Source organism: Sorex araneus, chromosome 1, assembly GCF_027595985.1.
Source record: "Sorex araneus isolate mSorAra2 chromosome 1, mSorAra2.pri, whole genome shotgun sequence".
Classification (NCBI taxonomy): Eukaryota; Metazoa; Chordata; class Mammalia; order Eulipotyphla; family Soricidae; genus Sorex; species Sorex araneus.
The window spans coordinates 2057207-2070818 of NC_073302.1; the positions used below are offsets into that span (position 1 = coordinate 2057207).

Here is a 13612-nt window from a genome sequence, read left to right on the forward strand (position 1 = left end):
TGGGTGTTGGAGCAACTCAGAAAGAACATCAGTTTCACGCTGTGGGTTCCCTCACTCCACACCTCCGCCCATTCTGTTCTCTGGGTTTTGTTTTCGAGCTACTCTCCCTAAAATTTTCTTGACTCCTAAAAAGGCTGAGCTTTTGGCTCACGTTTGCCGTCTGGGTGCCGCCTCCGCCTGTCTGTCCGCCCTGCTTTGTGTGCCTGCCCGGGCAGGGGCCGGACCAGGCCGTCGGCGTCTGTCCGAGCGCAGGGGCCCAGCGCGCCCGTCTCGCCAACGGCCCGGCCGGGCACGCGAGCACGCTGCCCCCAGAGCTCCCCGCGCCGCCCACCGCGGAGAAAGGGTCCGAGTTAGAACCCCCGTGCCTCCTTCCCGCCCCCCCCCGCCTGCTGCTGGGGCCTCGCCTCTGTACGCGCCCCTCTCTTGGCCCTCCCCGCCCCTCTCCGCGCCCCGCCCCGTGGCGGGCACTCTGGCGCCTGAGCCAGCAGAGGGAGCACAAACAGCCCTTCTGTAGCCGTCCAGCCCCCGGCCGGGGTTTCTGCCCACAGCCCCTGGCCGACAGGGTCCAGTCAGCCTGAGAGGCGAGTGCAGTTTTCCAGCAGGCTCTGAGCAGATTTTCAAAAAGTATCTAAACGAGAGTCATCCCCACATTCGGACCCTAAGCGCTTAGTATCACCTGATGCGTCCAGAGTGAAGTGGCAAAGTTTGTGCCATGGTCTGTCCCTTGGTGTTTGCAGCTGGCCCTGCAGAGCTTCGACACCGTCCAGAAGCTGCTGAAGGTGAGGCTCGCACCCGCAGCCGGCCCCGGGGGAGGAGGGTCTGTGCCCTGAGGGGGTCCCGGGGAGAGGGTCTGTGTCCTGTGGGGGTCCCGGGGGAGGAGGGTCTGTGCCCTGAGGGGGTCCCGGGGAGAGGGTCTGTGCCCTGAGGGGGTCTGGGGGAGGAGGGTCTGTGCCCTGAGGGGGTCTGGGGGAGGAGGGTCTGTGCCCTGAGGGGGTCTGGGGGAGGAGGGTCTGTGCCCTGAGGGGGTCTGGGGGAGGAGGGTCTGTGCCCTGAGGGGGTCCCGGGGAGGAGGAGGGTCTGTGCCCTGAGGGGGTCCTGGGATTGAGGAGGGTCTGTGCCCTGAGGGGGTCCCGGGGAGAGGGTCTGTGTCCTGTGGGGGTCCCGGGATTGAGGAGGGTCTGTGCCCTGAGGGGGTCCCGGGGAGGAGGAGGGTCTGTGCCCTGAGGGGGTCCCATGGAGGAGGAGGGTCTGTGCCCTGAGGGGGTCCCGGGGAGAGGGTCTGTGCCCTGAGGGGGTCCCGGGATTGAGGAGGGTCTGTGCCCTGAGGGGGTCCCGGGGAGGAGGAGGGTCTGTGCCCTGAGGGGGTCCTGGGATTGAGGAGGGTCTGTGCCCTGAGGGGGTCCCGGGGAGAGGGTCTGTGTCCTGTGGGGGTCCTGGGGAGGAGGGTCTGTGCCCTGAGGGGGTCCCGGGGGAGGAGGGTGTGTGCCCCAGCCGGCCCCGGGGAAGCCCCCCAGTCCACTCTTGGCTGGTCTCTGGCTGGGCCGCAGACCCGAGCACTGCCTGCCCTGGTGTTGCTGGAGCTTCGCGACTCCCCTGGCTCCCGGAGGTCTGTGCCCCTCCAGCCCTCGGGAGCCGCGGCCCTTCCTCCGTCCGTCCTTGCCACTAGCAGGCGCACACCCGGCTCAGTGCCGTGGGGCAGGCGGGAGGGCAGCGAGTGGGGGGCACGCAGGGAGGGCGGGCGGCAGGAGAAGCCTGCGGGCCCCACTCGGGTCATGGTGGGCGTCCCTTCTGGGGGCGGGCGGTGGGCCGGGCACCGGCTTCGTGGCCTTGGGAGACGTGTTTCAGGTCGGGCTTCCCTGGGGAGGGCGAGACACTGTGTCCACCCCGTCGGGGGCCTGGTCGGGAGGAGCCTCGCTGGCAGGAGCTGTGGGGGGCTCGGGCCGTGACGGGCCCTGACTCGCTGCTGTCTCCACAGCCGTTCACCTGGATCGTGCCCGGCGTGCTGATGGGTGGAGAGAAGAGGAAGTCGGAGAAGGCCAGGTAGGAGGTCAGCCCGCCGGGCCAGCCCGTCCCAGGGAGCTGGGCGCAGGCCGCGGGGGGACAGCTCTGGGCCGGCCGCCGTGTCTCAGCGGCTCCCCTTTGGGGGCGGGGGTGGCTGCTCGAGGACCGGCCAATGCCCGGGGGTCCTGCACGCCTCACTGAGCCTCGGTCCCTGGAAACCAGCCAGGAGTGCAGGAAAGTGTTGACTCAGGTCGTCTGCATTCTTATGCTTTAACTTATTTTGGATTTTGGACCCACGGGCAGTGCTGTGCTCCTGGCTCTGCGCAGGGGCCATTCCTCATTGGGATCGAGCCCGGGTTGACTGCATGCAGGGCAGCGGCCCTACCCCCTGTTCTCTCTGGCCCTTTCCATTCTTTTTTGCTTTTTGGGTCACACCCGGTGATGCACAGGGGTTACTCCTGGCTCTGCTCTCAGGAATTACTCCCAGTGGTGCTCAAGGGACCACATGGGATGCTGGGAATCGAACCCGAGTCGGCCACGTGCAAGGCAAACGCCCTCCCCGCTGTGCTGTCACTCCAGCCCCTCCTTTCCATTCCTTAAAAAACGCCATATCCAGGCTAGTGCACGGTCACATCAGGTCGTCTGTAACCTTTAACTGAGAAGTGAGTGTTCAGTTTGGAGAAGTATTCGTTCAAATTACTTCCAGCTGTAGACGGTTCCCACGGATAACAGTGGCACAGGTAATCGTGGAGACTTTGCTTCTGTGTCCCAGGAGCCTGGCAGGTCCCTGCGGCTCTGGCCACTCCCTGCACCTCTCAGCCTCGGGCTCCTCACGGCCTCCTGGTGTTGGGGAGTTGCTGGAGCCCCAGCTGTTACGTCCAGTTCTGTCGGCCGAAGCCTCCTCCCTCTGCAGAGACTGGGACTGAATGCCCCTTTCATCCACGCATGGTGGTGCTGGAACGGGTCCAGACTGACAGGGGAGCCCAGAAACCTGTGCCAGTAAGGTTCACTGCCACGCGTGGTGCAGACGGACGGAGGGTACGAAGGAAGTGAGGTTTGTTGTTCCCAGTTAGTGGGACAGCAGAAAGCAAGATCCAGTGTGACTCAGTATGAGGAAAAATTCAGGGGCTGGAGCGACAGCACAGTGGAGAGGGGTTTGCCTAGCCTGCCACGGACCCTGGTTCGATCCCTGGCATCCAATGGTCCCCTGAGCACCACCAGGAGTAACCCTGAGCATCACCAGGTGAAAACACCTACCCCCCCAAAAAAAACAAATTTCAGCTCTTTTTGAATATATTGATCTGAGGTACGACTCATTCAGAGAAGTTTCCAGGCAAATAAACATTGAAAGAACAGACTATAAAATGACCATTTTTCTAGAACGTTCCAGAGAGAATCTGTGTGTTGAGAAAAAGCTATCGTGTTATATAGTTAAACTTCTCTCACAGTAAAGATTTTGTGCTTTTAATGAGATTTCAGGTCTTTTTCTTTCTTTCTTTCTTTCTTTTTTTTTTTTTTTTTTTGCTTTTTGGGTTACACCCAGCGATGCTCAGGGGTTACTCCTGGCTCTGCACTCAGGAATTACTCCTGGCGGTGCTCAGGGGACCATATGGGATGCCGGGGATCGAACCCGGGTCGGCCGCGTGCAAGGCAAACGCCCTCCCCGCTGTGCTATCGCTCCGGCCCTCTTTCTTTCTTTCTCCCTTTCTTTCTTTCTTCCTTTCTTTCTTTCTTTCTTTCTTTCTTTCTTTCTTTCTTTCTTTCTTTCTTTCTTTCTTTCTTTCTTTCTTTCTTTCTTTCTGGGTCACACCCAGCGATTTACAGGGGTTACTCCTGCTCTGCTGCACTCAGGAATCACTCCTGGCAGTGCTCAGGGGACCATATGGGATGCTGGGAATCGAATCCGGGTCGGCTGCGTGCAAGGCAAACGCCCTCCCCCCGTCCTATCGCTCCGGCCCCAAGAGGTTTCAGATCTTTAATGATTAGATCTGGGGCCAGAGAGCCAGGCCAGGCATTCAGGCTGTGTGCGGGCCGGCTCCGTCCCCGGAGCACCGCCGAGTGAGCCTGAGCCTGATCTGACTGCGGCCAGGGGTTGCTAGCGGGTTGCCCTCTTGATTTTCCCTGTTTCTCTTGATCCTGCTCCCTTGATTTATTTCTTTTTCTGATACAAAATTTTAAACAGAATCCGCAAAGGGATCAATATCCTCATCTCCACTCCGGGGCGCCTGGTGGATCATATAAAATCCACAAAGAACATTCAGTTCAGTCGACTGCGGTGGCTGATCCTGGACGAGGCCGACAGGTGAGCCTCGGGCCGCGGAGGGGCGGGGCTGGCGCCACCCCCGCCCTCCCTCCCTGACGCTGCCTCCGCGGCCCGCAGAATCCTGGACATGGGCTTCGAAAAGGCCATCACGGTCATCCTCAACGCCCTGGACGCCGAGTGCCCTCAGCGCCAGAACGTCCTGCTCTCGGCCACACTCTCCGAGGGTGAGGGCAGGCAGGAGGGGCGTCGGGGGGGCGGGGGTGTCCTGGCGGGGGACCGTGAACGTCACTGAGGAGGAAGACCCTGAAACTGTGTAGGCGGGACTGTCCTGTGTCCCCAGCTGTCCCCTCCATCCCAGACTCTGCCGTGTCCCTCGGGACAAGGGCCTCCCGGTGATCACGTCGAGGTGGACAGGGAGCGACAGGCGGCCCCGGCCTGGCATCTTCCTGGGGGTCCAGGCCAGCCACACGGAGCGGGCCCCGTGCCGAGCGAGGCCTCTGCCTTCCCCACGGACGCTGTCCCCGGACACGGTCCTCTCCAGCCTGGGCCCTCGGGACTGGGCCGGCCCCTGCTCGGGGTCCTGGCCGGTGGGGTCGGCCCAGTGGGAATTGGGAGATGCTCGAGTGTGGCCAGGTGGGAAATGGGCATGTGTCCCCCGGGTGGACGGTGGGACAGCTCTGCCCAGCGCCCCGCCCGGGTGTGTGGCGGCGTGACCCGCCACGCGTGTGCTCACGCCTCTGCCGTGTTGTCCCTCCGCCCGCAGCCGTGACCCGGCTGGCTGACATCAGCCTGCACAACCCGGTCAGTATTTCTGTGCTGGACGAGAGCCACAGTTCAGACGGCTCAGATGACGACGATGATGATGACGACGATGACGATGACGATGACGATGACGATGACGACGAAGATTCAGAAGACTCGGGGTCACAGTCGGGCGACGAGCTGGACAGCTTCGTGCTGCCCGAGGGCCTGGAGCAGCACGTGGCCCTGGTGCCCAGCAAGCTGCGCCTGGTGTCGCTGGCGGCCTTCATCCTGCAGAAGTGCCGGGTAGGTCGCGGCTGTCCGGTGGCCCCGGCAGCGCCAGGAGCAGGAGGCTGGCCTGGGTGCCCGCGGTCTGGGCTCGTTGCGAGCAGAAGTCCCGGTGGCGGCTGGTCCTCCCGCCCGTGCCTGGGGCGGGCGGGGGCTGGAGCTCGGGCCTCCCGCGTGTGGGACGTCTGGGCCCCTTGGCCCGGGTGCGAGTCTGAGGGATTTCGTGTCTGCACCTTTAGGCTCCGGGCGCGTGGGGAGGGCCGGGGAGGGCGGGGTTCGCTCCCTGGAGAGCCGGCCTGTGCCAGCCCTCCCGCCCCTGCCCCGCCCGGCCGCCTGCTTTCCCGCCCCCTGGTCTCCAGCGCGTCCTCGTGTGCCCCTTTGTCCTGCAGTTCGAGAGCGACCAGAAGCTCATCGTCTTCCTGTCCAGCTGCGAGCTGGTTGAGTTCCACTACACGCTCTTCTCCCAGACCCTGCAGCGTGGCACGGAGCCCCCCGCCCCGGGACAGCCGCCGGCGGCCTCGGCGCCGCTCAGGTTCCTGCGGCTGCACGGGGGCCTGGAGCAGGAGGTGAGGGGGCCCCGGCCCCGGGCGGGTCTCTTCCACCTGAGGGCACGCGGCCCGGCTCTTGGCCGGACTCTGCCTCGGCCAGCTGTTACGGCAACCGAGTGCCACCGGGCCGCTGGCACTGGGGCGGGCGCTTGCCTTTTTAGTGCCCAGTGTGTAATTAGGGCTTGATGTCTTCAAATTAAGAGCATTAATGGAGCTAAATTGTGGATCCCATATGGCACTGCTGAGCGCGGCGGCTGTCATTGTCAACAAGATGCAGCGCTCGCGCCGCGTGCGGGGGGCGGGAGCCGCGGGCCGCAGAGGGCCGGGCCGAGCAGGGGGCGCCAGGCCCGAGTGTTCCGGGAGTCGGCGGGCAGGAGGGGCCGTCCGTCCTGGGGGTCAGGAGGAGAGACGCAGCCAGGTCGGGTGCCATGCGGTTCGCTCGGACCCCTTCCCGCCGACGGGGGGGGGGGGGGCACCGCAGGTTTGGCAGAGACCTTCCCAAGGTCGCCGGGGACACAGTCGCTTCGCCCTGGGGTTCCAGTTTCTCCACAGCCCGGCTGGGGTCTCACCTTCAGGCCCGAGCCTGGGCGGCCGATGCAGGCGCCCCGCTGCCCGCTGGCCCTTCTCTGTCTGAGGGGGCTGCAGAGGCGCGGGACGTGGACGCAGGATGTCTCCCGGCTGGGGTGTGCCCTGGGGGGGCCCGGCGTGGTCTCCGCGGCGGCTGCCCAGGCCCGGGCTGGGTCCGTGCAGGGGTGCTGGCCAGGCCAGCGGACGTGGACCCCGCTGGGCTCTGGGCCTCCTGTCTCCCTGCAGCCAGAGCCGATGACGTCCTCGTGTTACTTGTGTGGCCTCGTGGTGGGCTGGTTCACCTTCACACGCCCTCCTGTGCGGGCCAGAGCCGGGGGGGCCCATTGCCCGTGCTAGTAGGAGGTCCTGTGTCTGGTCGCAGGGGGCTGGGGGGAGGGGCACCTCGCATGCGACCTGGGTCAGGCTCCACGGGGAGGAAGCTCCGGATCTGAGCTCACGCGGTGAAGCTCCAAGCCGCCGCCCGCAGTCCCCCGGGCTCAGCTCGAGCCCCGCGCAGGGCTGCCCGGGCCGGGTCAGGGCAAGGGCAGCTCCAGCCACAGGCTCCCCGAGGGCTGGCGAGTGCCCTGGCCTGAAAGCGCCCCGGGGCCAGCCGAGTTGTGCTCCTGAGACCGTGTTCTCTCCAGCCTTGTGGAAGGTTCCAGATTGCGTGGCAGCTGGGCAGACGCCAGGATTCTGCCCACGGGGGTGTCCACGCTGGGCCGTGGGGGGTGCCCTGGGCCTCATGAGCACCCAGGATGCTCGACAGCCAGCTCAGCTTCTGTTGGCATCACAGGGCTGGTCTGGGCCATTCACCTGCACACATGGGGGGCAGAGCCGGGAGGGAGGGCCTGTTGCCGTCCCAAACCATGGTACAGACTGACCTGCCCCCGGGGTTTTTGGGTGTTTTTTTGTTTTTTTTTTTTGGATCTCACCTGGTGATGCTCAGGGCTGACTCCTGGGCTCTGCACTCAGGAATTACCCCTGGCGGTGCTCAGGGGACCATATGGGATGCTGGGAATCGAACCCGGGTCAGCCGCGTGCAAGGCAAACACCCTAATCGCTGTGCTGTCGCTCCAGCCCCGCCCCTGGGTTTTTAATTTGAGAAAATTAAAATTACGGGTTTTGGGGGCCGGACAGTAGTTCAGTGGGTAGAGCATTTGCCTTGTGCCCACCAGGTTTGTCCCTGCCCCCCCCTGGAGTCGGCCCTGAGCACCCCGGGAGTGGCAAGGCTCTGCGGGGAGCAGCCCCTGCTCTGTGTTCCTGGGGCCGGCCTGGGCGCGTGCCCGCGCGGGGCGGCCCTGCGGGGCGTGCAGGGTGCGCTGCCCCCTCCCCGGCAGCCCTGCTCTGACGGCGGCGCGGGTGCGAGCGGCGGGTGCCGGCTCTCAGGCTCTCTCCCGTTGCAGGAGCGGACGGCGGTGTTCCACGAGTTCTCGCGCTCCAGGAGCGGCGTCCTCTTCTGCACGGTACGTGCCCCGGTGCCCGCGAGGGAGGCCGTGTGGGGAGGCGTGCGGGCGAGTCCGCGGGAGACCGGCCCACGGTGGCGGCTGCCGGCCCCAGGCCTGTGGCCACAGCTGCTGGGGGAGTTGGAGCAGGAAGCCCTTCGGCCGGGTCCCGAGTCCCTCTCCTCCCTCTCCCTCTCCGCGCTCTCGCTGTCCCCGTCTCGTTGCCGGGGCGTTCCTCCGCCCAGTGCAGCGCCGGTCTCTGGCGCTCGCAACCCGGGCCTGTTCCCGAGCCGGGGGTCCGGGCGGGTGTGACCTCCTCCCAGTGTGTGTTGGGGCAGGACGGCCGGCAGGCGGGGGCCGGGCACACACAGGCATTCCTGACGGGGCTCATCAACACCGGTACAGGCTGGGGTGGTGGCCGTCCCCGCGCTCGGGCGTCACTCCTGGTAGGTGCCCCCGACGGACCTGGGCCAGCTGCGTGCGAGAGAAGTGCCCCCCGCTGTGCTCTCCCCAGCCCCTCGGTGCAGTGACTTGGTTGGTTTGGGGCCACGCCTGGCTCTGCCCTCGGGGCTCTGCTCTCGGGGCTCCCTGCGGTGCTGGCCCTGGGCCCTGGTGCCGTCCGACCAAGGCAGGCGTCCCCCGGGCCCAGTGCCGTCCCGTTTTAAGGAATCCCCGCAGTGCAGTTCACAGAGGAGCGGAGATACGTCCGGCCCAGACTCCCTGCCCGCTCCCGTGCCCATCATTGTGAAAGTGTCACCGGGCCTGGGCTGTGGGGACGGGCAGGCAGCACCTTGGTCACGCTCATCCAGGGGCTGCAGCAACCCCGGCTCCACCCCCCTGCTCCCCTTTCCCGGCCCCTGACCATCTCCCATCCCTCCGCCGACGGAGGCTGTTCCTGCCCCATGCTCCTGGCGTCCAGCCCTGAAGACGCACGACCGGGTTTAGCTGGTTCCCTGGTGTCTGGGCCGGAGCAGCCGTGCATGTGGGGGGGGGCCCCCAGGAAACCAGGTGGGGGGAACCCGCCTCCAGGTATCCCCCGAGTGACTGGCCTCGACAGGAGGGGGTGTGTAGGGTTAGCTCCTCCCCGGGCGCGTGCCCTCAGGTGTGAGGCGGAGGCCCCCTGCAGCAGGTCTGATCCTCCCGTCGGACCTGGGGTTCCCGGCGGGCGGAGAGCAGAGGGGCCATGTCCCGAGTGGGAGGGCACAGGGGCGGGGCGTGGCAGCGGGCCAGGTGCAGCGCTGCCCGTGGGCCACCCGGGAGAGCGGGAGCCCCCTTGCCCGCAGCCCCACTCTTCCAGAACCTCTTCGTGTATGTCCACTTGCTGGCCCGGCTGGTGCCCACGATCCCCTGTCTCAGCCTCTTCCTGGCGTGCTCCGTTTCCCGGCCCTTCCCCTCTCGGGGCTGTGGGGCGCCACCCTGCCATGTGGGCGCTTCCTGGCATGCTCAGCCCGGGGGCCTTGGAGGGGCAGGCGGGAGGACGCTGGGCTTCTACTGTCTCAGGCCACACTGACCTCTGCCCATTCCTGTGTCGTCAGAAGGCCTTACAGGGGCCGGGAGACGGGAGAGTTGGCATTGGGCAGGGTGGCACGAGACCCACTGTTTCTCCTGGGAGACCCTCCCGCACCCCAGCTCCCCCCATGCCACACACTCACACACACTCACACACACACACTCACACACACACATACTCTCACACACACACACATACACACACACACTCACACACACATACACACTCACACACACATACACTCACACACACACTCTCACACACTCACACACACACTCTCACACACTCACACACACTCACACTCACACACACTCACACACACTCACACTCACACACACTCACACACACATACACACACATACACACACACACACACACACACACACACACACACCGTGTGCGTGTCCCCAGAGCAGAGCCTCTGCTCATCCCACTCGTCCCACAGTCTCACAGGAGCTGGCGTGGGGCCTTGTTGGGGGGGGCGGGGGCTGGTCTCGGGGCACCTGGGGTCTGGGTGGGCTCCGGGGTGAGTCCCCGGGGGAGCAGCAGCGAGTCCCGTGACGTGCCCGGGGCTGCCCGTCGGCTGCGTCTCGGGGTCTGTCCTCGCGGGACTCAGGCGGCTTCCCCGCGTTCCTCGCGTGCGTTTCCCGAGAACTTTCCCCCCGCTCTCCTCTTTGTGCAGGGCGGGCCGGCCGCGGTGCTGGCTGCTGGCGCGGCCTCGCCGCTCGTGGTGCCAGCTCCGCGCGGCCGCAGCCAAGCGCTCTGACAGCGTCTGCGCCGCTCCTTCTCCTCTGATCACGCAGCCCAATCTGTCACCCGGCCGGCGGGGGCCGCACCCCGCTGCTGCCTTTCCACACACGGCAGTAATGACTCTTGGCAGGCCGGGAAGGCGGCCGAGGCGGCCCTGCGCGTGTCCGGCCCCCGGAGCACGCCCCGCCCCCCGTTAGCGAGAGCACTTTGTGAGGTTCTCGGTAAATAAATGAGTCATTTTAATCCGACTGACAGGCTGGCACCTGAGCAGGCTGCCTTCCATCTGCACTCCGTGGGCGCGCGGAGGCGTCCGATTGTCAGGCCCGGCTCCAGGCCCACCCCGGCGTCTCTGAGCACTGGCGCGAGCCATTCTTCTGCCCTAATTAGGTGGAAGGGGCACAGTGGGGCGGGCAGGGAGCCTCCGCCCCGCCGGCCTCCGCTGCCCCCTCTCACCTTCCAGGGCGGTACGCCCGCGCACTCCGGGGTACTCTGCAGCGGCCCCCGGCCCCCACTCCTGATCGCCGAGATGCCGGAGCACTGAGAAGCTCCAGGCTCTGCTCCCCTGGCGGCCACGGCCTGGCGGGCCCAAGAGCGCAGCCTGTGGCCCGGGGGGTGAGGCTGCGGCCCGCTCGCTGCCCCCGGGCCGGCTGCTGGGTCTGGGAGCCTTCGTGGGGACGTGGGGGACGTGGGACCCGTGTCCTGGTCCCCTCTGACTCGGCGACTTGCCCGCCTGGCACACGCCGGCCGAGTAGCTGGCTCCCGGGAGGGCATGGACCCCCACAGAGCCTGTCTGCAGGTGCAGGGGCGTCCCCCCTACACACAGCTCCTTGTAGCGGGCGTGAGGCCCCGCTGCCCCGAGCCCCAGCCCTCGGCACACGGGTGCTCGTGCTAATGCCCCGCCCCACTGAGCCCCCACCCGGAGCTCCGTGCAGAAACCGCAGAGCTGTGACTGTCCCCTTTGGGTTTGGGGTCACGCCTGACGGTGCTCAGGCCTTTCTCTGCGCTCAGCCGTCTCTCCTGGGGCTCGGGGCCCCTGGGGGCTGGCGGGGACTTGGACTCCTCCAGACACTCGGACGTTCCCAAATTGGTAGTCGCCCCGAAACTGGGTGAGTCTGCGAGGGCAGGGCACCCCGAGGGACGGGGGCAGGCGGGACCCGTCCCCGTGAGTACCGGTGCCACTGCAGGAGGTTGGGTGTGGCCCGGCCACTGGCCGGTGGTGTGACTCTGCAGCTCTGTTGGCCCCGAGGGAGCGTCGTGTTTGCAGAGCGAGGGGACACCACGTTGCCGCTTCCCTGAGCTCGGCCCGGTTGAGCCAACTCACTGTCAGGTGCGGAGATGGCATCGTCCCTGCAGCCCTCTGCCCGTCGGGACGCCGCCGTCCCCCTCTGCTGCCCGTCCCACCCCTCCATCCCCGTCTGTCGGTCCTCTCCTGGGTGTCCTCTGTGCGTCTCCTCCTCGGATGGGACTTTCCTGGTGCTGGGCCCTTCGTCCTGCCCTGGGTGCGGGTGGACCGTCCCTCCCTCCCTCCGGGGCTGGGGGGCATGGGGGCCTGGAGTACCCTCCTTGTGGGCTTGCGGCCTCCGGGTTAGTGTCCAGTCACGTCATAAAGGGGCGGTTTCCAGGGTCAGCTACAGTCCAGCGGGGAGGGCGTTTGTCCTGTATGCAGCCGACCCAGGTCCGATCCCGGTCCCCCGAGCACTGCCGGGAGTGATCCCTGAGCGTCTCGAGTGCGGCCCCAGAGAGCAGACCAGCAGCTGCTGCCTCGGGCCTGTTGTAGCCCTGCGGCCAGCGTGCCTGTGAGCCACGGCCGGTGTGGCCAGGCGCCGCCCCCTGGGGTCAGGCCGCGGGTGGGCGTCTCCCAGCCTGGCTCAGAGACCGCCTGTTGGCGGGGCGCAGGTGTGGTCTGCTCTGGGGGCCCGTCCCCGGCTCCTGTCCAGGCCTGTGCCTTGGGTCTGTGCTTTAGGCTTTTCCTGGGGAACCAGCGGAGCCCCGGGCGCCCCCACGGTGCTGGGCCGGGCCAGGCCTGTTTCCATGGCGACCCCTCTCCTGTCTCTGGGTGCAGTTCCAGAAGTCGCTGCTCTGGGCAAGGGGCAGGTGCGCCGGGCCCCCCGAGGCCAGCAGCGTCCCGAGACAGTCTGTTTGACTGCAGGGGAGGGGCGGGGACAGCGACCCACGGGGCCTCCTCCTGGGCAGGCGCGGGTGCGAGGCACCACCGCTCTCAGCGCCCCCAGGCTGGCGCAGGTGAACACCCGCCCGCCGCACGCTGTCTGGTGGCTAGTAGGTGCTCAGCAAACGTTCCCAGGCAGTTCTCGGCACGACCTTAGGGTTGAAGGCCAAGGGCAGCGTTGGGCCTGAAGCCGGGCTCTGGTCTCTGGAGCGGCCAGCCCCGAGCACGCGCCGACTGAAGGGACACAGCTGCCAGGCTTTGGGTCGGGTCTGGGTCTGGGGCAGTGTGAGGGGGCGCGTGACTCGCTGGGCCCAGGGGAACGTCTCAACCCCTGGGCTGGACACACAGGCCGCCACAGGCGCTCTGCCCAGGAAGGGCTGTGGCCAAACATGCTTCAGGTCTGCGGCTGCTCTCGGCACAGTGCTCGCTCCCCCCTCGCTGTGCTCCTCCAGCAGCTGCCACAAAACGGACGTCCCTGCTCGCTGCAGTGTGTGTGCCTGTGTGCGGGGGCGTGGGGGGCGTGGGGAGTGGGTGAGCCCGAGTGCCTGCTGGGGGCACGGGGCCGAGGGGCGGGAAGGCCAGGCCTGAATCTCTTCTCTTCTGTCTTGAAGGACATCGCAGCTCGGGGCCTCGATCTGCCTCAGGTCACGTGGATCGTCCAGGTAACTCGCCCTAGAGCCGGGCTCGGGGCAGCTGGTTCTTCCCGTCCTCGGGGCCGGCCCCGGGCTCACAGGCCGGGACAGTGTCCGCGGAGTCCCAGGCCTCGCGTTCCCCCGTGCGCCTGCTCCTGGGCCCTGCGTCCCACTCACCGCGGGAGGGTGTGGGGGGCCGGGTCCCGCGTCGCGTCTGTGGGGTGTTTCCGTGATGGCCTGGCCTGGCCTGCCCAGGGCGCTCGCGGGGCCGGGCCGGCTCCTCTCCCCGCCGCGGTGCGGTGGCTCCCCGTGGCCCTGGGCTCTGCCGAGGGCGGAACTGAGGCCAGTGCAGCCCCCGAGCCCCTCCTGTGGCCGCAGCCTGGGTGGGCCGGGCCCGTGGGGCCTGCCGGCTCTGGGCTCGTCCCTGTTCCCCGGCTGGCCCTGAGCCACCGTGGGGGGTGGGGGGGTTCGAGGGTCTCGCTCTCGAGCGAGGTGGCCCCTGACCTCGCAGCCTCTCCCCGCAGTACAACGCCCCGTCGTCGGCTGCCGAGTACGTGCACCGGGTTGGGAGGACGGCCCGCATCGGCGCCCGGGGCAGCAGCCTGCTCGTCCTGGCGCCCTCGGAGGCCGAGTACGTCAGCTCGCTGGCCGCCCACGGGATCAAGTGAGTGGACACGGCAGGGGAAGGCCCCGACTCACTGTC

At 67.0% G+C, this 13612-nt stretch overlaps 1 protein-coding gene across 1 annotated transcript in view; it reads left to right on the forward strand.

The window, feature by feature from the left end:
- Nucleotides 1-13612, forward strand: part of DDX31 (DEAD-box helicase 31) — a 38360-nt gene that overhangs the window by 10806 nt on the left and 13942 nt on the right. The window contains exons 8-16 of the mRNA XM_055123879.1: nt 738-779; nt 1976-2040; nt 4184-4303; nt 4382-4488; nt 5028-5311; nt 5683-5859; nt 7812-7871; nt 12889-12939; nt 13434-13573. Coding sequence (XP_054979854.1) covers nt 738-779; nt 1976-2040; nt 4184-4303; nt 4382-4488; nt 5028-5311; nt 5683-5859; nt 7812-7871; nt 12889-12939; nt 13434-13573 — 1046 coding nt within the window. The remainder of the gene's footprint in view (nt 1-737; nt 780-1975; nt 2041-4183; nt 4304-4381; nt 4489-5027; nt 5312-5682; nt 5860-7811; nt 7872-12888; nt 12940-13433; nt 13574-13612) is intronic.